General features: G+C 39.9%; 2 protein-coding genes across 5 annotated transcripts; both read right to left on the bottom strand.

Moving 5' to 3' along the window:
* Positions 1-46: 46 nt before the first annotated feature.
* mocs1 (molybdenum cofactor synthesis 1) lies at positions 47-10,837 on the bottom strand. Of its 2 annotated transcripts, none has more exons than XM_060879482.1 (11): positions 10,567-10,837; positions 9,535-9,667; positions 8,990-9,157; positions 8,423-8,587; positions 6,151-6,212; positions 4,085-4,196; positions 3,671-3,783; positions 3,161-3,271; positions 2,895-3,015; positions 2,546-2,593; positions 47-2,274 (listed from the first exon to the last, which is right to left on the bottom strand). In XM_060879482.1, the coding sequence occupies exons 1-11, from the start codon at positions 10,747-10,749 to the stop codon at positions 1,223-1,225; spliced, it is 2,268 nt and encodes a 755-aa protein (XP_060735465.1). In that variant the 5' UTR covers positions 10,750-10,837; the 3' UTR covers positions 47-1,222. The 2 variants fall into 2 exon arrangements, with proteins under 2 accessions (XP_060735465.1, XP_060735466.1); XM_060879483.1 differs by having other exon boundaries at positions 2,134-2,274; positions 2,531-2,593; positions 10,567-10,835.
* Positions 10,838-12,641: 1,804 nt separating this feature from the next.
* fosl2 (FOS like 2, AP-1 transcription factor subunit) lies at positions 12,642-22,575 on the bottom strand. 3 transcript variants are annotated; one of them, XM_060879221.1, is made up of 5 exons: positions 22,422-22,575; positions 21,989-22,081; positions 17,931-18,185; positions 17,665-17,772; positions 12,642-15,510 (listed from the first exon to the last, which is right to left on the bottom strand). In XM_060879221.1, exons 3-5 carry the CDS (start codon positions 18,168-18,170, stop codon positions 14,962-14,964), a joined length of 897 nt encoding a protein of 298 aa, XP_060735204.1. In that variant the 5' UTR covers positions 18,171-18,185; positions 21,989-22,081; positions 22,422-22,575; the 3' UTR covers positions 12,642-14,961. The 3 variants fall into 3 exon arrangements, with proteins under 3 accessions (XP_060735204.1, XP_060735203.1, XP_060735202.1); XM_060879220.1 differs by having other exon boundaries at positions 21,989-22,216; positions 22,422-22,537; XM_060879219.1 differs by having other exon boundaries at positions 21,989-22,531.
* Between the last annotated feature and the right edge of the window lie 493 nt (positions 22,576-23,068).

Raw genomic sequence — 23,068 nt, 5'->3', positions numbered from 1 at the left:
GTGCTAGACCTTTATTTTCATTTGGGAAATGCAAAAGAGAAACATGTTTCAGTTCAGAAAAAATCTTTCTTTAATTTCATATATTAGAAAGTGTCAACATGTCAGTGTGAAAGTTTTTCATGCGCCACCACACAAATGCAAACTTGTGGTGGTGTAACTACGGTTACAGAAACGATAAAATAACGCTTAGATTTATAAACAACTAAATATTATCTATAGCTTTCTTTGGTTTCCGACTTGACTCGTGCGTCCATAGATTCGCTGCAGTCTTTGAGGACAGTTTAGGACATTTTCTTCTCTTTGTTCAGTGCATCAAATCATCGCTCATAAAATCTAAACATGAATATGACTATGATGGAGGAACTATGATTGCTATAACTATGATTGCTCAAGTAAACCCACATTTTTATCATCATTCATTTTAACTAAGTGGGAATTGACAATGTGATACCTTATTGACTGGGCATGATAGTTAGGACTAGGCTTTACTTAACTTCACCTCTGATGTCCAGTAATCAGCTTAATGACAGCTGAAGTCCATGATGTTTGCAGATGTTTGTCAGTAAAAAAAAGAACTACTGTAGATTTTACAAAAGTTACAAAGTCTGTCTGGTTCCTTGTATAATTGGTTGATGGATGAAGGATGACAATTTTGAGCAATCGTGATTGGTTTCAGCTCATATCCTTAGTGGTTGTGTGATGGGGGGGAAATGAGATAACGGCACATATGGAGACCTCTGCGAAGACCATCTGACTGGCACAACGTATCTGAACTTTGTTGCTGTCCAGGTCCAGGAACCTTACATCACACAGTTCCTGTATTTCCACCCAAATGGGCATCTTCAAGATGAGGTGGAACACGTTGTTTGTTGCAAGGTAAAATATTTCTACACAGAATAAAACAACAAAAACTGATATTGTCAAGAACACTGATTGGATCCTTGACATCACAGGTCATTAACGCTGTCGTAGTGATTACATCACTGTGACATTTCTGCTCATATGTCAATCCTAATACAACTCTAAGTTCCCTTTCAAAAAACTGCGCTATAGTTCATGAACACTCGTCAAAAAATACAGAAGAATTTTAGTCAGGATGTAGTTTATCTGCTACAAAGGCAATGAACACTAAAAAGTGTATGAATACAATATTAAGAATTCTAAAGGCACCATAAAGAATTTTAAGAGCTTTGCTACAGGCGAATACGTCAGCTTGATGTAGCTACATACGATCTGTGTGTGGTTTAGTATTAGCTGGTGCGATGAAATCACCCCGTTGTCCTCCAGTCTTCCTCAAAAGTCTGATGTCAGTAATAACTATATCACGACTGACTGCCTTACACATGTCATAGAGTGCCAGGGCAGCCACTGACACAGCAGTCAGAGCCTCCATCTCCACTCCGGTGCGGCCTGTTGCCTGGCAAGTTGCCAGGACAACAGCCACATGCCCTTCTTCCAGTAGCTCCACGCTGATGTCGGTGTGGTCGAGGGATACAGGGTGGCAAAGAGGAATGAGACCAGATGTTTGTTTTGCGGCCATGAAGCCTGCTAGCTGCGCGACCGCCAAAGCGTCACCCTTAGCAATCTGGTTGGCACGGACCAGGCTGAAAGCTTTGGAGCCTAGAATAACGCTGGCGCTCGCTGTGGCAGTTCGACGCGTCACTGCTTTATCTCCTACGTTCACCATCGAGGCCTTGCCGTGCGCGTCAGTGTGGGTGAGCGTGTCAGATGTTTCCTCTTGGTTTGGGGTGTGACAGGATACACTAAAGGTTTCGCATGCATCCTTCTGGTTGTGACACTCCCTTACATTCGGCTGCATTGTGTTTCTCTGTTTGGAGATTAAAGTGCTAAGAAGAGATGTGGAGAAAGACTGGATGCCTCTCAGCGAATTGGGCCTGATAAAGCCAACAAGTCTGTGTGCGTGTCTCAGCCGTGCAAAACTGCCTGTGTGCGTTTCAGAATCGGAAGCAAACACAAAGTCAGGAGATTCATTAATACAAAATTGCTTAGGGAAAACCTGCCTCCTTCCCTGATGGACGTGGTAAACATTTTGTGGCGTCTCCTTTTCATGAGAGATGCCAAAGTTTGTCGAAGCTGGTGCATTCATGGTAAAAGTGCTGTTGCTTAAGTCCTCTCTAGCTTGGACACTGTGGTGTAGGTAGTAAGGGTTCTCAAAGGGTGACGATGCTCGGCCTGGCAGAGGGGTGTGGTAAGTATGGACGGGATGCCTATGCGGCTCACTTAATGTCGGAGCTGGCCGGCTGCCTTCTCCAGCTGAGGAACAATAAAAAAACAACTTAGGTTCAGCACAAATCATATATTCTGTTGCTTTCTTAAGCAAAGATAATAGTTTCTGTCTGTGAAAGTACAAGCTTTGTGCTACCCATTAATTAATTAATTAATATTTACGTTCACAATGTTTTATGCTGATTAGGATTCACTGCGATTTTTTTTAGTATTAGTATTTGGAGAATGAATTTAGTCTGACAACTTAAGTAAAATGATAACTGCTTAAAGGTCTATTACGTACAGCTGTGTCACCCACCAATGAGGATCATTGGCCTGTTCTTCATCTGGGATATACTGAACATGCCTATAGAGATAAGGACAGACAGACACAAGCATTTAGGTGGAAAAGACAAACTGTTTTTGCATTAGACTCCAATAAAGAATTGTTTGTAAAACGACCGAATGTTCCTTTATTAAGATCAGAGAGACGATTTCCATGGAGACGTATGACTTGAGGATCATATTAAAACACTGGAATCAGTATAAATATAAAGAATCACTCTGTATAAAGAACATGAAATGAGACATCAAACAAGGGCATAGAGAAGACGGATAAAACACGTCTATGTAAAGGTTGGGTTTGTTCAGTGAGTGAATTTGTGTACCAGCGTGTTGTTTCTTCTTCCGCCCCACTGCAGCTCCTATTATCTGCAGAAGTTCCTCATCAGATGCTCCAGAGCGCAGACAGTCTCTCAAAGACACCTCTGAGTTTCCGAACAAACACACCTGCAACACACACAACTAGATCTCAGACCTCTTACAGACCCAAGCAGAAAACATGACGTGGCATGATGCTTAAACAATACAAAACAAGATGCATTTTAAGGACCACCTCAGCTGACCACGCACACACACACACAGAGAAATGTACCTTCAGGTTGCCGTCGGCTGTGATGCGCAAACGGTTGCAGGAGCCACAGAAATGATCTGACATGGAGGTGATGAAACCCAGCTGCCCCTGAAATCCTGGTACTCTGAAAGCCTGAGACCACACACACACACACACACACACACACACACACACACACACACACACAAAAGAATCAAACCATGAACAAACTGTGGACATCACAGGGGGACTAAAAGGTTTACAATATAAAATAGTTCAAAAAACACAACACCTTACCCCACCTTACCCCAGCCCACCCCACTGAATGAATAGATGAGTGAATGAATGTATAAATGGAAACAGATTAGCGGTAGATACTTGGAAGAGATGCTGTGTGCATTTCTCTCTGCAAGCTGAGGATCTGAGATTTTAATGACCTTTTGTATTGCGATATACAGCTGTACATATTTAAGCCAGACATGCTTTCTGTATCCTGATGAAGACTTAACATAACAAATACGTTTTGGTTGGGATGATTTAATCAGGGCCGACCTTGGCGGTCCCCGTCTCGTCCCCAGGAAGCGGCTCCAGACTCGGCCAGTGCTGCTTAATGCGGTCCAGCATCTCTGCATAACTCACCATCTTGCGGAAGTTCCACTTATTGCCTACAGAAGACGATAAAATAAAAAAAGGATGTGGTCACTGTGTACAACATACACCAATCTTCCATGCTTACAGATGTTAAAGTATGTCTACTGAATATATTACAGGACATATTACAACTTCAGGGCTTTTAAAACAAAATGTCAGTCACAGTGAACTAAGCGAGAAAGTGCTTATTGCTTTGATGTGTTTTCTATCCCACTCTCTGTCTGACAGCTCATGTGACAATATCTTTAATCTGTAAAAATCTGTGACATGTTATTATATGCCTTTGCAAAGCTTACAAAAGTTAAGGACGTTTACCATCAAAGGGCATGTACTCAATGAAGCGCACGTCGAGAGGCTTCCTCTCGGTCAGAGTCACAAAGTCCAGGAGCTCGTCTTCGTTCAGGCCTCTCATCACCACGCAATTCACCTGCAAGCAATGCAAGCTTAAAGGTTTGGACATCTGACTGCAAGTTACTCAAAGTCCTAAACATCTGACTACTCATTAGACTACTCAACATTCTGGATATCTGGGTGTATGTTACTCAGTAATTTAGACATCTGGGTTCAAGTGGACTTTCAAGTGACATCTGACTAAATGTCCTGGACACCTTACTATGGGTTATTTAACTCTCTGGACACCCGAGTGTGGGTTACACCCAGGGCACTTGACAGTTTTCCTTAAATCTCTGGATATTTGATATAACACTCTGGACATCTGACTGTAGGCTACTCGACACTCTGGACATCTGACTGTAGGCTACTCGACACTCTGGACATCTGACTGTAGGCTACTCGACACACAGGACATCTGACTGTAGGCTACTCGACACTCTGGACATCTAATCGTAGGCTACTCGACACTCTGGACATCTAATCGTAGGTTACTCGACACTCTGGACATCTAATCGTAGGTTACTCGACACTCTGGACATCTAATCGTAGGTTACTCGACACTCTGGACATCTAATCGTAGGTTACTCGACACTCTGGACATCTAATCGTAGGTTACTCGACACTCTGGACATCTAATCGTAGGTTACTCGACACTCTGGACATCTAATCGTAGGTTACTCGACACTCTGGACATCTAATCGTAGGTTACTCGACACTCTGGACATCTAATCGTAGGTTACTCGACACTCTGGACATCTAATCGTAGGTTACTCGACACTCTGGACATCTAATCGTAGGTTACTCGACACTCTGGACATCTAATCGTAGGTTACTCGACACTCTGGACATCTAATCGTAGGTTACTCGACACTCTGGACATCTAATCGTAGGTTACTCGACACTCTGGACATCTAATCGTAGGTTACTCGACACTCTGGACATCTAATCGTAGGTTACTCGACACTCTGGACATCTAATCGTAGGTTACTCGACACTCTGGACATCTAATCGTAGGTTACTCGACACTCTGGACATCTAATCGTAGGTTACTCGACACTCTGGACATCTAATCGTAGGTTACTCGACACTCTGGACATCTAATCGTAGGTTACTCGACACTCTGGACATCTAATCGTAGGTTACTCGACACTCTGGACATCTATTCGTAGGTTACTCGACACTCTGGACATCTAATCGTAGGTTACTCGACACTCTGGACATCTAATCGTAGGTTACTCGACACTCTGGACATCTAATCGTAGGTTACTCGACACTCTGGACATCTAATCGTAGGTTACTCGACACTCTGGACATCTAATCGTAGGTTACTCGACACTCTGGACATCTAATCGTAGGTTACTCGACACTCTGGACATCTAATCGTAGGTTACTCGACACTCTGGACATCTAATCGTAGGTTACTCGACACTCTGGACATCTAATCGTAGGTTACTCGACACTCTGGACATCTAATCGTAGGTTACTCGACACTCTGGACATCTAATCGTAGGTTACTCGACACTCTGGACATCTAATCGTAGGTTACTCGACACTCTGGACATCTAATCGTAGGTTACTCGACACTCTGGACATCTAATCGTAGGTTACTCGACACACTGGACATCTAATCGTAGGTTACTCGACACTCTGGACATCTAATCGTAGGTTACTCAACACACAGGACATCTAATCGTAGGTTACTCAACACTCTGGACATCTAATCGTAGGTTACTCAACACTCTGGACATCTAATCGTAGGTTACTCAACACACAGGACATCTAATCGTAGGTTACTCAACACTCTGGACACTGGTCTGTAGGTTACTGAAGGAATTATTAGGCACACAGGATCAAAACCACCTCCAGTTTATTTCAAAATCCCTTTTTCTTGGATGTTCCATTAATCCCTACACCACTAGTCAGACATACGATATAGACAATATTCACATTAATTAAAGTTATCACCATAATTTTCACAATTATTTTACCTTAACTGGATTGTAGCCCAATTCGATGGCTTTATCAATACCTTCCATCACCTTATGGAAACCTGTGCAAGAAAATAAAAAGATAATATAATACCAGGTAGAAAAGATTTACACTACATTATTCTGAAATTGGAAAAAAAAAAAAAGGAAAAAGAAAAGAAATTGTACCAGAAAACCGGCATAAAAATCCTGATACCGTGCTGTACATTTTAATCCAGAGGGACATTAGAGCAGCTGTTGCTCATTTCCAATACTCCAAACATTTCTAATACGCCAAACATTTCTAATACTCCAAACATTTCCAATACTCCAAACATTTCTAATACTCCAAACATTTCCAATACTCCAAACATTTCTAATACTCCAAACATTTCTAATACTCCAAACATTTCCAATACGCCATACATTTCCAATACTCCAAACATTTCCAATACGCCAAACATTTCCAATACTCCAAACATTTCCAATACTCCAAACATTTCCAATACTCCAAACATTTCCAATACTCCAAACATTTCCAATACGCCAAACATTTCCAATACTCCAAACATTTCCAATACTCCAAACATTTCCAATACGCCATACATTTCTAATACAGGCCACATTTCTGAGAATCCCATCTGTACAAAAACTAGAAGTTGAAATGTTATTGCGCTCCCACTACTGATGCACATTTCAACCTAGTTCAGGCTTAATGTCTTTGAGAATTAGAAATAGTAAAATGTGTAGAGCAGAGCTATTCCAAAATTGGGTCTGAGACACCTCTTACCTTCTCATATACAACCCAATTCAATATAAATACATGAAATACCAGGAGTTAAAAAGAGGACCAAACTTTACTGCCCATGCTCGCCATGTTTTCCTGTGTACTGCTGTTCTATCTCCAGAGCCACACTGCTCCATCTGTCTCCAACACTGAGGGATCCACCACCCAGTGATCAACAGTCTGCTATTCCATTTGCTGTTTTAAAGCTCAGCTACGTCAACAACCAGATTCAAGAAACACAACACTGGTTTTCAAAGTGGTCTCTATTTTCTGTAGCTGTAGCACTTGGGTGAGAAATAGAAGCTATGATTAAAAATAATAATAATAATTTTTAATGAGAAAAGAACCCAGAAGTAAATGTGTTTACTCCAAATCACTTATAATGGACGATTAAGAACAAATGCTGCAGTAGTCAATTAATATTTATGTAAAGCACAACCGCTGCTCGATTGCCTTCGTTAATACATTCATCAGCCTGTAATAATGGTCCTGTCAGAGATCTGATCACTGTAATTACTTATTCTTCAACGGGTTGTTAATATCTCAGAAACGTCAGTATGTATAACAAAGAAATTCCAGCAGTAGAGGAAAGAAAAGAAAAAAACAGGACGACTGAACGATAAAACACTTTCAATGAAATTTAACTGCAAACTACAGAAAAATCTTATTTCAATCTATCAGCATCAGTATAGCGTAATACATTTTATTCCTTTTTATTCATTTACTTGTATTAAAAATCAAAAATCATCTAACCTTTCTGCCTAAAAAGCAACACAATATTTCATAATGTTTATTTATTTATCTTTTTAGAGAGGATGTAACAGTAATGTTATTTAGCTCGCCAAGCAAAAATAAGAAAATTGTAATGGAAAAAGTCACGGCTACTTTTTCTTTCCAACTAAAGAGACCACAGTCCTGCTTTTTTGTTTTCAGCTGGATCTCAAAACAGGTCAAAATTGCAAAATCACAGGTCATATTTTACATAGAAAAAGCTAACGTAAAGAGAAAGCAATCCTGTTTTCCACACAGGAGCGTCCCAAGCCTTATGCTCATGCACTATTCTGCACCATTTTCTAGTAATGCGTTCGCACCCGAATGACTCAATCGGTATAAAATATGTATTAGTGTGGAATGTTGGACGCTTCATGAACTCAACACCCGCAGCTTTACTTAAGGGGGCGGAGCTGCCAGGCGCTGACCCTGGATGAGAAAACATTTCCAAGATGGACAATGACACAGTAAGTTGGTGAAAAAGCATTCTTTTTCCATTTTAGATAATTTAACCCTACTACAATTCATACATTTGACAGTAGAGTACATATCGTAAGTGTGTAGTCTATAATGTGTCATTTGGGTCACAACTAGACACTTAGTCAACTGATAATACATATCGCCCTCCTCTGGTCATGTAGGGTATGAATATGTACTATCGCTTGCCTCTTTGCTCAGCAGCTTACAAAACACCACGTCTTAGCGTTCTCAAAGACAAACTTTGTTAAATCTTACCTTTGCGTCTAACGATGAACTCGAACTTTGCTGGCACTAACGAGTCAAGACTGACGTTGAGCAAATTGACTCCAGCTTTCTTTAAACTGGGCAGCAGCCTGGCGAGGTTCATGCCATTAGTAGTTACAGCGATGGTCTTCAGACCCTCTATTTTCTTCATTTCCGCTGGAAGTGGACAGAATAACAGGCTCGTTAAGACGATGATGAAAATGTAAGATTCCAAATCTTTATTAGACAGATTTTGACATTTTTTATGACCAGATCTTTGGTGCAGAGTAACACAGATGTGTTTTTGGTCACATAAAGATATACAGTCACAATATACACATACAATATATAGCTGAGATTTTGTCATTTATGTGATGGCTCCAGTTGAAACATCTTACATCACCACTAGGGTTTCTATGAAGCAAACAAGACTAGATCTCTGAGCAATGGTAAAGATGTCCCATAACCCACTGGATAAGTTCATCTACCAATTGCCATAAATGTAAATGTCACAATTTCAACAAGACACATCAGCACTCACATTATGACCATCATGAACTTTACCATCACCATTATTACCAATTATATGGAGGACGTCAGGGCGGATAAGGGGTTCTCCTCCAGTCAAGCGGATCTTCTCCACTCCTTCTCGAACAAACAGTCGAGCCAGAGTAAGCACCTCCTCTGTAGATAAGAGCTGTTCTTTTGGACTCAGCTTCACCCCTTCCTCTGGCATACAGTACTGACCTGAGGGAAAGCAATATAACTGAGCTGTACCTTGAATAACTCAAAATAAATAATGAGTCAAACAAACTAAATAATAAGTCATCTTATCATCTGACTTTATCTGGATTTAAATACACACTGACGTTAAACAAAAACCATGGGAAAGTCTTCAGGACAGAGGACTCTTTGTCAGTAAATTGACTTTGCATCAGTCCACATCAAACAACCCAAAAACTGATTATTGCCCAATAATAGCATGCCACATAATATATCCTATAACAGTAATGCTGCACGCTGTTATATGATATTACCAGTGTGTGTCATTCCTCTAGATTAATTCACTGGCTTCATTCATGAGTGACTGCAAAGAACACTTTTAGAAAAATGATCCAACTCACAGCGAAGGTTGCATTTTTCTGTAAGAGAAATCCGCAGATAATTGTGTCTTCTTCCAAACGTGTCTGTGAGGAACGCCGAGAAAGGTAAGACGTCCTTTAAAACCCGTCTCCGACCGCCTGCTATAGTTAATTCCTGAATGTAAAGAGAAAGTGGGAGAAAAAAAAAAAATCACAGTCACGTTTATCATTTTATTATAAATAATAATCAAGAAAAAAAGGCCCAGCAAACCACCTGTCACTCTCACCAACATGCGTGCGGTATGACTGAAGTGGATTGAATCATTTTACTGCAATTTCAATGAGACATTTAGGGTTTTTTTCTTCTCAAAACAGTAAAAAAAAACAAAGTACAAAAGCACAGAGTGTCAATTCAGGAGGGGGTTTCATATTTGACCTTAAACCTTTGAACGTGTCACAGTGTTAAAGAATAACTGGAATCCAATGCACGGGGAAAACAAGCTGCTGTTTTTTTATGCTTTGATGCATAAAAATGCAGAAAAGAAATTTTTATTTTAAATTCTTCGTTAAAAAAAGTACACACAAAAGAGATACACACAAGATTATAAAATACATTTCCATGGACATGGATGTTTTGTGTATGCTGATATTTAATCACAAGTAATTTTATTCATATATCACATCCATCATATATAATTCATTTAGACACTTATACTACACATATACAATATTTCCTGACAGATTCAGAATTATTATAAAATATCTAACTGCTTTATTATACAACCCTTGGAATAAAAACAGGCTTAAGGTTGTTGTTTGTCTAAAGTGTTTGTGTATCACTGCCTCATTACGACACGCGCATTAATACTAACCTGTAAGCTGTCTTGCAGCCGGAACTACTTTTAAACTGCAGTTATAGAAAACTAGTGCTAACTTCGTCACTAATGTCGCGTTAGCTTTTACCTCCATATTAATCCCTGCGTGACCTGAATGTTTATCATAACAAAGCTTATTTAAAGCGCGATAAAACAACAATAAGAACTAAAAAGTCTAGTTTTTGCTCTCTGATGTTACCTGCTCGCTAGAGGCTGCAGCACTGGTGTAAGCATTAGCATTAGCATTAGCATCTTTAACCTGGTGCTCTCCCAGAGTCGCCCTGGAATAATGTTTACACGCCTGGTCTCTGGACGACACTTTTACAATCCGCAGAGAAAGGAGTGCGTTAAGTCGGCCACATTGGCCGCTGTAAAATGCCATCTTCTGTACAGAGTTTTAGCTCCAAGTCTGAAGCCTTAACTCAGTTCGTGCGCATGCGCAAAACACTCGACTGACACAGCAGGTGAGGTCCAAATAGAGGTTAGACTCTGTTCAGCCAATCGGCTGTTAAATAAAGTCAAACTGCATTATGGGAAATGTAGTGTAGTGGTATCTTGAGGAAAACTGTACAATTAGTATGTAATCTTAAAATGCATTATGATGTCAATATTAAGAGAGAGAAATAATGAGAGAGAGAAAAATAGAGAGCGATAGGGAGGGGGCGTGGGGGAGGAGGAAGAGAGAGGGGGAGAGAGAGAAAGAGGGACACGGAGCGGGGGAGAAAGCGATAGAAAGAGGGAGAGAGCGAGCGGACGAGAGGGGTGGGAGAAATAGAGAGTAGGGGAGGAAGAGAGAGGGGGAGAGAGAAAGAGAGAGTGAAAGTTACAGCAACGTCATAGTTTGTCATTTTATAATCTGCCACAAGAGGGCAGTGTAGGCTAACCCACGTTATTCTCACGATAAATGAAAAGAGCAAACATTACAACATTACAAAAAGTGAAATAATAATATGTAATATGAATAAATAATAACGTTACAAAAAGTGACATAATATTTTAATGTACTTACACTACAATACACTGTATTTTAAAGCAGATATATACGTAATTTTTCTCCCACTAATCCATCCATCCATTTGCTTTACTGCCTATCGTACATGGGGAGCCAAGATCCTAACCCAGGGAACTGCTCTGAGAAGGGGAAGGTATACTGGGGATACTCCTCACAGGGCACAACTACAATCACACTCACATACTCTTTCATACTAATGTGAGGGAGGAAACTGGAGCACCTTGAAGGAACCCCAAAGCATGTGGAGAAATCTCAAACTCTGTGCAGAGGTGAAAGACAAATATGCTAACCACTAAGCCACTGTGTCGTCTCCCACTAATAAAAATAAAAATGTACTCTGGAAAATTATACTCAGGATGAAGTGGGCCCAAGGTTTTTTCCCAACCAAACATGCTTTAAAGCATCAACTGCTTTCTTAACACTGTATGTGAAGCGATGTTAAGACTTTTTGTATTTGTTTTGATAGAATCAATTTTCATAAACAGAAATGAAATTCATGTAAAGAAATCTTTTGCTGAATAATTCAGTTTATCCTGGCAGCTACTATTTGCCTAAACACATTACTGCCACTGATGTTACACACAGACAAGTTATTTTTAAGAAAATAATACATCAGTAAAACAGGTAGAAAATCACAAATATTAATTGAGCAATTTGGTCAGTATGAATAATAAGGAAGCTGGAAAATTTACCGTAGGGCAAAGACGGTCTAAATTTTAAGCAGCTCAGGCTGTGTTTTGGTATCTGGCTTGATATTTCAGCCAGGAATTGATCAAAACTTTCACAGAGTTGTTATCTTATGTTATCAGATTCCTTTTTATTTACCAAATGCATCACTTAGCAGTAAAGTATCTCTCAGTAAACATTAATTCACATTTATATTCTAGCTCAGTTTCTGTTCTCTATTAATTGATCACCTCTTTGATCACTATTACTATTGTGTACGTGAATATTGTGAATATTTTCGTGTATGATTTCCCTCCTGTTGGTTAACCACATAAAGCTTTGCAAACGTTTATCACACAAAATCACAGCCATACTACGTTAGTGCTACGTCTGTGTCTTCACGGGAAGTAAAATATACAGCTCGATGGTGAAGTTCTCTGAAAGCAAAACTTACTAACCAGTAAAAGTGTTTAAGCTCCATTGATCGTAAATACTATATATAATCTCTTTATTTTCACTACGAACTAAATACATGGAACGATACGGATGTGTGACCAAAAGGAGGGGGAGAGAGAGAGAGAAAGAAGCCACAAAAATCAAACTTTTTAGATTTATTTAAAAGTAAGACTTTTGCACAACAGACACACAGCTCCACACACAACTGTTAAAGCCTTTGAATTATTTTTTTTTTTACAAACAGATCACTCCTAACACCATGTCAACCAAGTAAAGAATCAGGATTTATTATATCATTTCATCAGGTGAAATACTGAGTCATCCACTCATATTCATAAAAAAAAAAAAAAAAAAACATACAATAATAGCAGGTATTGAATGCACCTTGCCCACCAGCTCTTGTCTGCGGATATGAGTCAGTCCTAAAATTAATTTCTATCCTTTCACCAATTCTGCACATTGGATTTCATTTGAAGAGTGAAACATTTAAGGTGATAAATATCCTTCTCAGGTCTCTCAAGATCCTATTGTTTCTATTTCCCCTTGACACACTATGTATTGGCAATATATTAAGTGCATATTTGCATATGGCTCTGTGTTCAAATCGATGGTAGTGTTATTGCCTACTGGGATGCGATGGATGAGAGAGGTGCATTCATCCAAATACAGACTGACTTAAAAGAAGAAGAACTCCAACAAGTATGAGATACCCACCAACATAATGAAAAAAAAATGTTTATGGACAAGAAATAGTACAACTATCGAGAATACCGTTTGCATGTTTTATTATTATTTATAATAATAATCCATTTAAATAACCAAAGGAACAAACACTGACATACATATTGCTGTTTTTGTCGTCGTTTTTCTGTCTTTAAACAGTTAAAGCAATTACAAAAGAAAAACTATTGTTCAGAAAAGCAGGACAAGTACATAGGGCTTAAAGATGGCTTGATCTATGTAGTTCAAGGACTCACAGGCAGACTGGATAAAACTCTGTCTTCACATGCTTTCTCTTTTTTTTTTTTTGGTATTGTATAGATTTCCCCTATCAAATGCTTTTCCTTGCTTCAAAACACTAGAATTCTGAGCAGATCCTTAGCGGACTTGAAAAGCCCCGACATAAATAAGTGACAAAGAATAAATCCTTCAGTTCTTCAAGTCAGCATTATCCCAATTTTGTTCTCTTCAGTCTCCCAACAAATCGGCAGAGGTTTTCCGCACCGCGTCCCATCTGCTTCTCCGAAAGGAATGTTTACAGTAAACAGTTTACTCTAATATTGCAATTGATATTCTTTCTTCACAACCAGAAATTAGATGTGTTTTTGGGATATCGTTGTTCTGAACCGCACAGGCATCCGTTACCGTCCTTTAAAGGTCGACTGTAAGAGGAATGCTGTTTTGTTTTCAATCAGAGTGCAGTAACAATAGTGCATCTGCTCCTGTGTCTGGCAATCAAGGCCCAACCAGTGCTGGAGGGACAAGTGCCCATTTGGCTTGGTAAATTCTCAGCTGAAACTCTGCACAAAAAGATCAGAGAATTTATTGATCAAGCCATAAAAGTACACTATAAAAGTAATACATAAATCATCATTTCCATTTTTAATACCACAGTGTCTGCCCCAATAAAAAGCAGTATTGCCGTGTAAAGGGTTTGAGGCTGAACCTAATATGGCTAGAGTTTGTCTTCAGGTACACACTCCTGTGTTCTGACTTGATTGCTTTCATTAATGCTCGTGTGACTCAATCACACAGACAAAAAAAAGATCCCTGACATTAACTTCAGCGAAGTGTGTTTGTGTGTTTAATATACATAGAAAAAGTAATGTAAAAGGTTTAGAACATGCCAGGTAGAGATAAAGAGTTGAAGAGGTCAGCCTTTAATAATACATGTTTGTTTCTTTTTCTGTCAGACACTGAGGAATTCAGCAGGACACAATACACAAGTGGACAATATAAACACAGGTCATAAATACAAAAAGGTGAATCATGTAAATGTCACGCTGGTTTTGAAGACATGTGCTTGATTCTGTAGTGTCCGATCCCAAACTGTGTACCGAGCAGGAATGTGACTTTTCACATGTCTCCTCGATGACTTTTACTGTCCTGAACTTTTGTGAACAAACAGAAAATACGTTGTTCCCCCAAAGACGGTTTTGAATTCTGTGCCTGGAGGTCTCGACTCTTGTCCTTCTCGCCGTTTGAGTCTCATGTTTTTCAGTTCGGTTTTTTCAGCTCGGGTTGATCCTATAGCTGAAATGGCGTGTGGGCAAACAAAGAGTCACAAACACACAAAATAAGACATTTCCCTTTTGAGATGGTTAAATAAATCGAGCAAGGTAGCCCTTGAGAGTTCTCGGCTCCGTAGAGATGAGGTTCTGGGTCCGTCCCATCTAAGGGACTCGTTGGTGAGAAGTGCTGAGCTGAAAGGGCCAAGGAATGAGTGCTGAGATGTGTTTCTCAAAGAGCCAGCAGGGTGGGTGAGTTGAGTGAGTCTGAGGATTGATCTCCGCTGCTACTGCTGCGCCGGTGGGCTTTGGAGCATGACTCCGAGGAGGGCGAAGGGCTATCGGGCTCCAGCATGTTGGGGTAAGTGAATATGAGGCTGTGGTTGTTAGGAGTGGACACCGGAGTGGAAGCAGCAACCACAGGAGTGTTGAGGCTGTCTCCGTCCGAGCAGTACATCCCACCACCCAGGCAGATGGGCTTGATGACCGAGTGCTGGCTCTTCACCTGCTCCTCTTCCTCACTGTCCTCCATGGGCTCCTGTTTCACTACAATAGGATTGTGGGTACTAAGCACCGACCGGGATACTAGGTTAGAACGCATGGTCGTTAGCGGCAGAGGGGCGCACTGCTCAGGGAGGGAACTCTGGTGACGCTCCTCAGGAGGAAGTTTACACACAGGGTTGTGAGCCACAAGCATGAACTCCAACTTGTCCTTCTCCTTCTGGAGCGTCTCGATCTCTTTCTGCAAGTCGGCCTTTTCCTCCTCCAGCTTCTCCGTTTCCTTTATTTCAAAAAAGAAAAAAAAAAGTTTTAAAAAAATGAGTACAAAAAAGTGAAATGGAAATATACTTGCACTTTGTGAAACACTAGTTTCCAAGGCAACCAACTTCAATAGCAGGCTTTAAAGGATTATACTCTTTTGCTGTAAACGTTATTATATGCAAGCAAAGCAAGGACACATTACAAGGATCTTTTTGGCATATTAATTAAAAATTACTTCACCTCTGGGTAAAAAAAAAAAAACTAAAACTTTATTCTAATTTAGTTGTGGTTTAAGATTAAACAAATGTAATGTTTTGTTTAAATAATATGAATACAAAAGGTGACCACTATCTTGTTAGATGTAGTGAAATGAACAAGTAACATAAATAACTTTTCTTTTGTCTAATGTCAGTAAGTCTCTTTTTCTTGTTTAACAAAAGCCCCATCTGTAAGCATAGTGATCAAGATGACAGCTGAGTCACTAACTATTTTCAAACAGCAGTTGAATACCTACTTATTCAGGAAACACTTCAACTAGCACTTCTTTCCCTATCTTTTGCATTGATAAAAAAAAAAAAAAAAAACCTTTGACACTTTTTCATTGTAACTTTGAACAATGTTTTAAACTCATGGTATATTAAGTATGTAACCTGGTTAGCCAGCGTTAATGTATCCAATGTTAGAGATTTAAGCACTTATGTGCGTCGCTCTGGATAAGGGCGTCTGCCAAATGCTGTAAATGTAAGATGAACAAGCGCAGACCTTATGATGATTTTAGTTTACAGTGGCACCACCCGAACTGGTTTAGCTAGCACAGACTTAGCAAAGAAAGCTAAGTGTATTAGCTTACACTACAAAGTGCTGTTGTTGTTTTAAACCAAAACCACAAGATAAAAATAAAAAATAAAAATATGTATGATGTTAAAAAAGAGCAAAATTTATGACCTGATGTCTTCTAATTAAAAGCTCTAAACACCATAGCATTTTAATGAGATGTAGCATAAGTTGCTAGCAAATCAGCTTCACTTAACAGTTGATACTGAGGGATATGTAAGCAAAAGCTCTTAGTTCTTCAAATGTGTCATGAAATGACTTTTAAACTCAGTGATAGTTTTAGAAAACACATTGACAGCTGTTTTAGAAGAAACTGAGAGCACGGCGACGAGTTTTGCTATCTTGTGGTCTGATGTTAAAAAGCTCTTGTTGTCCCGAAAAAGTACCATTAAAATAATACAATGATAGGTTTTTCACAAAGTAAATGTTTGTCCTCATATTAACTCTTGGACCATTTAGAACCTCATGAGGATCTGCTCAAACAAATAAAGCATTGTTTCTGTTGACACTCCCCTTTGAGTTAATTTAATGGTATGCAACCCAAGTACAAGCTCTAAATTGCTAGCTCTAAATCTCATTGGGTTTATTGCGCAAGTATGCTTTTCCAGTCTGCCTGGGGCAGCGGGGGTGGGGGGGTGGGGGGTGGGGGGGGTTAAGCAAAGTCAGACGGCACGGCTAGACGATGATAGACTATTCTCTTCAGTCTGAGTGCCTTGACTTCATGCCATCGGTATGAGGAAGAAGGAAGCTAAAAGCAGAGTAGCCACCACAATTACGACGGAAGAGACAGGGCAAGAGAGAGATCAAAGATTTGTGATTGTTCCTTATTTGGTGAAGTTAGAAGAGGATAAAGATAGCACTGTGTAAAGTCTAATGGCTTGTGTGGTTTCCTCTTCAGACAATATCAGACATTCGTTCTCGCCCCTTCGCAGCACATTCCTCTCTCGTGACACTTGAGAGATGGCATTGAAAGGATAATTAGTTCCATCACAGCTTGTACTTTTAGTTTAAGTCGACATTCCCATGTTCAACCAGCCCATGCTGGTGGTTAAAAGGCATAAAGGCTAAACAGGCTTTGGAGCTATCTTCAGCTTCTGAAGGCCAGCAAGATGAACTAAGCATGCCTGGCACAGCTACATAATGCCTTTACTTAAACAGGACAAGAAGCTGAAGAAGACCAGATGGGGTCAAGGTGCTAGGAGTATTCAAACATTGTGCAGGCATTCAATACCTTCTTTTTCCCCCTCCAGGATGCTTTGACAAAGACGTTTCTTTGCAGGTGTTTACTGTATATGGTGAATGTGCTTTTCAGACTGCAACACGAGTGGGTAAAACTCACCCCTTGCAGCATTTCGGTCAGCTCTCGCCTACGGTTACGGCACTTAGCAGCAGCCAGCTTGTTCCTTTCTCGCCTCACTCTCCTTTTCTCCTCTTCTTCTGGTGTCAACTGTATGCACAACAGAAACGATGAGCTCTCATGTAGACACAGAAACCGCTTCTGACAAATGTTTATTATGCATCATAATACACTGCGTTGCTCGATGTACAAGAACAAAAAAAAAAAAAAGCAAGAATTTAAATAAATAAATAAAAACACCCACAAACCTGTTCATCTCTCTTGCGTCGGCCTCGGGCATCGCCGATGGAGCGTATAACCCCAGGGCGAGTGAGGGCTGTGTGGCTGAGGAGGCTGGGACCGCTGGGCACCGGGAGGCCGTACGGGTGAGAGCGCGAGTATGGATTAGACATAGAAGTGATGACTGTGGGCTGGACCATCCACTGCAGGTCTTGGCTGGTGGTTATGGCATTAATGGTTGGAATAAAGGCACTGCTAGATCCAGGCATGTCAACTCTGTACTTCTGAAAAAGGGAAAAAAAAAAGGGAAAATAAACATCTGAAGAGCTTCTAAAGAGCTTTTTCCAGCCATATGCATTTCCATGCAATTTGCTTCTGAATTTTGTGATGACTCATTTTAGTTCATGAACCCTTTATCTGTTTCATGCACTGTAGTCATCACAGTGTAATGAATCACCACATGCTGCAACACCACTGACTGTGTTCCCATTACTAGTGACACACTGTGTGAATTGTGGGAAAGCCCATAGTATTCCACGCAGTGGTATGTTAGGGTTAGGATGAACCCTAAAATGACCTTAGCGTAATGTATGGGGAAACAGAATCAGTGTATATACTGATACAGAAGGGTCTAGTGCATTTTCCTCTCAGAAAAACGAAATAAGGGGGAAAGCTATTCGTTACAAACAGGGGTAAAATAAATAAGTAAATTAATAAATAATGTATGTTGAAAACTGTACATTATTAAATGAGAAAAAAGAAAATCTGTGCATTGTGGGTTTTAAAAGAGTAGCTGTATAATCTAGAGTAGCTGTATAATCTGCATGTCCTTTAAGATTTTTATATCACTTTTTGTACATGAAATATACTTAGACATGACTAGAGCTATATTGTTGCATTAGGCTCAGAATTACCAGCTACACACCTTCTAACAGATATTTTGCCATAACTTCAGGTCGGCTCAAATTTCTAGCAATTTAATACCAAAGAGTATCAATTTATAAGATACTCTTTCTTTCTTGTAAGGGCAGTGTTAGCTCAGGGGTTAAAGTTCCAGACTATTGATCAGAAAGTTGTGGGCTGAAAGCTGAGCACTACCAAGCTGCTAACCCTCATCTTCTCAGCCCAGGTCTATGTAACTTTGGATAAAAATAAACTGTCTGCCATATGATCAGAGATGGCCCCTTTATCTCAAATGGGCACTTTTATTCTACGTTACTGATTTAGACGTACAAAATGTCTAAATCACTCACTCTGTACGTGCTTGATTTAGTTTTCTCTCGTCATAGTAAAGGTTTGCTTTAAATAGTAGAATTGCTTGCATGAATATGACTGAAATCTGATCTAATCATCTATACAAATAAAATACGGTTATACTTAAAAGCCACGCTGTGTTTCTTTCAAAAGACACGATTCACACTTGCTTCAGAAGTGTCCAGAGAAATCTGTGATCACTGACAGACCAAAAAAAGACGAATTTAAAGCTATTGCAGTAAAACCTTGTTTACAGCACAAGAAATAAATCTCACCTGTCCTTAACTCAAGGACAACTGTAAACAAACAAGTCCTTATTTTATTATTAAAATAGTAAAAAGTAAAAAATAATATAGTTTTTGACTTTTTTTTTTAGTTTTTTTTTTTTTAATAGTTTTTGAGTTTGAGTGTGGGGAATGAATCAGTGAATCAATAAATCAATGAATGAATCAGTTTTGTCGAATGAATGAATGAATCAATGAATCAATCAATGAAGTACACAAGTAACATCAAATCTTCAATTTCCAAAAAGTAAAAATGCAACAGCTGCAGTCTTCCCTACTCAATAACTTCGTAAGAAAGGCGGATTAATATGGAACAGCTCTAGATAAGGAGCCATAACACTTCACTAAGTCATGCTATGGGCAAGTATAATGTTTATTCCAGTAAATCGGGAAGTCTATTATATTTAGAAATGCAGCGTTCCCGTGCTCATCGTCACATCCTATTTCCGGCATGGAAGTTATCTTTTACAGCCTCTCGCACTCGAGTGGTTAAGAAAATAAACAGAAAGGCTTGTAGTCTGTATATACACACATATTCCTGCTGTTTAACTAGGTACATTCGCAAAAAAAAAAAAAATAACACCATGATCAAAATCATATTCGGATTGTTGCATGTTATAAATACCTAACGGTTTAAAATGAAGGGTGAAAAAAAAAAAAAAAGAATGGAAGAAATGTAAAACAAAAATGCTTGACATGATACAAGGCTGGTGTATAACAGTATCAGGAAGTGAATATTCCAGAAAATGTTGGTGCCGTGTGGATAACCCTGTCTGTACAATTACAAATTCCGATCAGCACTTGAACGCTGCATCACGGTGGGACCCTGAACACTAAACCCTGAACACTTCCCATTCACAGCCTGGACATATGTGAGGACTTCCTCGCATTCACACGTCCCAGAAGCGTCTGTAGCGGAAAGTTATTTAGACGGGCAACATTTACGGAAAGTGGGCTTGTGCTGGAGCGCGTCATTTCTGGAAACGCGTAAAAACACGGACTTGATTCCGAGCCAATGGCCGCGTCCCAAACCGCGCAATAGCTCGAACTTATTAGAGACCTGACAGAATAACAGCTTGAGACACCATCATGAACACAGGGATCACACGAATCAGGAAAAGTATTCGGTGATCAAACGGATTGCAGTCTGATTATTCAGCAGACTGGCGGAGAAGAGAATGTTGTTTTGATAAGAACGCTGTGTGAAAACTGGAAGACATTCTGACATCAGCAATAAGTGACCACTTCGCCTATTGATTCCCTGATTAGGTTTAGTTCAACGGGAAACAAACAGGAGCGCGCGCATGCATGTTTACACGCGCACACACAAACACACACATATACACACTCTCACACGCACAAACTCTCTGACACACTCTCTCTCTCTCACACACACACGCACGCGCGCGCGCGCGCACTCACGTATTCTCCAAAAGTTAATTTCGCACATACAGTTTATTTCCAGGTAACTAAGATCACTTTGTCTATCAGCGCCGACAGTAGGACGTTTGTTAAACTTTCCGGAAATGACGCAAAAAGACACCGCAAGCTGGCTTTCAAGTTGGCGTTCAAAGACGACTCTGAATGTAAAAGTGTGGATCTGATTTATGGAGCAGAAACTGTGGGCATTACACTGCTGAATTCTATCCACTTTTATTACGAGGAATGATTTGAGCACAACCTGTTGACTGGGTCCCAGTGCACAGAGGAGCCTTTGTGGCTGCAGGAAGCTTCAAATAAACAAACAAATGGAAATACTTAAAATAATATGTATTCTGTAATAAACATCCATTTCAATAAGGGTCCGTAAGCTGCTATTATCTGCTTAAATCCTTACTGTGCCATCACCTAGCTATTATTAATATGATCATCATTATTAATATCATCATCATCATCATCATCATCTCATATTATTCTAAGGTTAAAAAGTGCGTCAGAGATGTTGGGCTGCAGCTTGTGGCTTTGGAGCAAAGTGTGAATTCAGGGCTACAGTTCAGTTTCTTATTTAAGGTGATTTCTGTGGTCAGTATTGTAATGTAAGTGATGATGGAGATCAGCATGCGGTCATTATTAAAATGTTTGCACACTAAGTGTTCCCGAAAGCAGCTGAACTGTGGGGTGCCAAAACTATTGCATACTAGTATTACTATTCTGTTCTAAATGCCTGGAAGCAACTGTTTCAGCATGTTATTTGTGTTGACAATAATAATAATAAATAATAATAATAATAATAATAATAATAACAATAACAGCATCACCATTATTATTATTAGCATCACAATTATTATTATTATTATTATTATTATTATTATTATTATTAGTGGTGGTGATAATAATAATACTAATAATAACAATAATATTATCAGCATCACCATTATTATTTATTATTAGCATAATCACCATAATAATAATAATAATAATAATAATAGTGTCTATGTGGAAAATATCATTGTTATACGCCAGTAAGAGTGGATAAACGCCTAGGAAAATCACCCTGGGTTGTAAGCGATCAGATGACCGAGTGCACGTTGAGTAAAATCGGACTTTACCTGGTATCCGGAGGCTGAGATCGGACTGCCGCCTGTTCCGCTCGTGAACGAGTCCACAGTCACCGGGGACGCGCCGCTGCTGCTGCAGAACTCCTGGTACATTATCCACAGGGACAAGAAAACAATAAAAAATAAGCTTTCACAGCTTCAGAGTAAGTTCCGACACTCAGTTTGCGTCTTCTTTGGGGGGGGAAAAACCACACGTCCAAACAAACCGATTGTCCAAGTCTAAAAATTGTTAACAGTGCACAATAAAGTTAGTTAAATATCCAAATGATCCTTTAAACCATCCGGATCACTTTAAAATGAGGTTTATGGTCAGATTAGAGACTTTGCGCGTGCACATTTAGTCCAGTACACAGGTTTGGATTAGAAGAGAAATAATAATTATAGGCTGCTTAAGTTAAAATAAAAACGTCTCTCGTGCACCTACTTTCTGGAATGAACTCAGGGTCCTGTCCCTACAAATGACTCACAGCACTGCCTTCTGCTTTGGTGGTATTTCTTCTGACTCTGCCGGAGGATGACTCACTTTAATGGTACTGTAGTGCGTTTGCGAGCGTTTATCAACGCCAACCTGCGTCCACGCGCACCAGGTTGGAACCATTCGCTTGCAGAAATAGGGGGTAGGTATTACTTCTAAGCGAAAAGAGACGAGCGAATAAATTAGTCGGTGATGTAGGGGCTTATTTTAATGCGAGGTGTAAGGAAATCAGCGAATAAGCACCACATATACTATATTTCGTAAATATTTTTTTAGAGAACAGTGCAACATGGGCGACGGTCGTGTACATCCGCCTCTCCCCCTTTGGAGGCACAGTTGGTATCGGCCGGCTATTGACGTACGTTTCCAAAAATGGGCAATTGCGTCAGCACAGACGCGCGTTCGGGTTTCCTTGGTGAAGGAGCGTCAGGGATTCCCTCCTCTCTCTCTCTCTCTCTCTCTCTCTCTCTCTCTCTCTCTCCCCCCCCGTTCTCTCATCTCTCTCTCCCCCTTCTCTCTCTTCTCTCTCTCTCTCTCTCTCTCTCTCTCTCTCTCTCTCTCTCTCTCTCTCTCTCTCTCTCTCCTCTCTCTCTCCC

This window comes from Tachysurus vachellii, chromosome 10 (genome assembly GCF_030014155.1).
Source record: "Tachysurus vachellii isolate PV-2020 chromosome 10, HZAU_Pvac_v1, whole genome shotgun sequence".
Lineage (NCBI taxonomy): Eukaryota > Metazoa > Chordata > Actinopteri > Siluriformes > Bagridae > Tachysurus > Tachysurus vachellii.
This window is presented reverse-complemented; position numbering and strand designations above follow the sequence as displayed.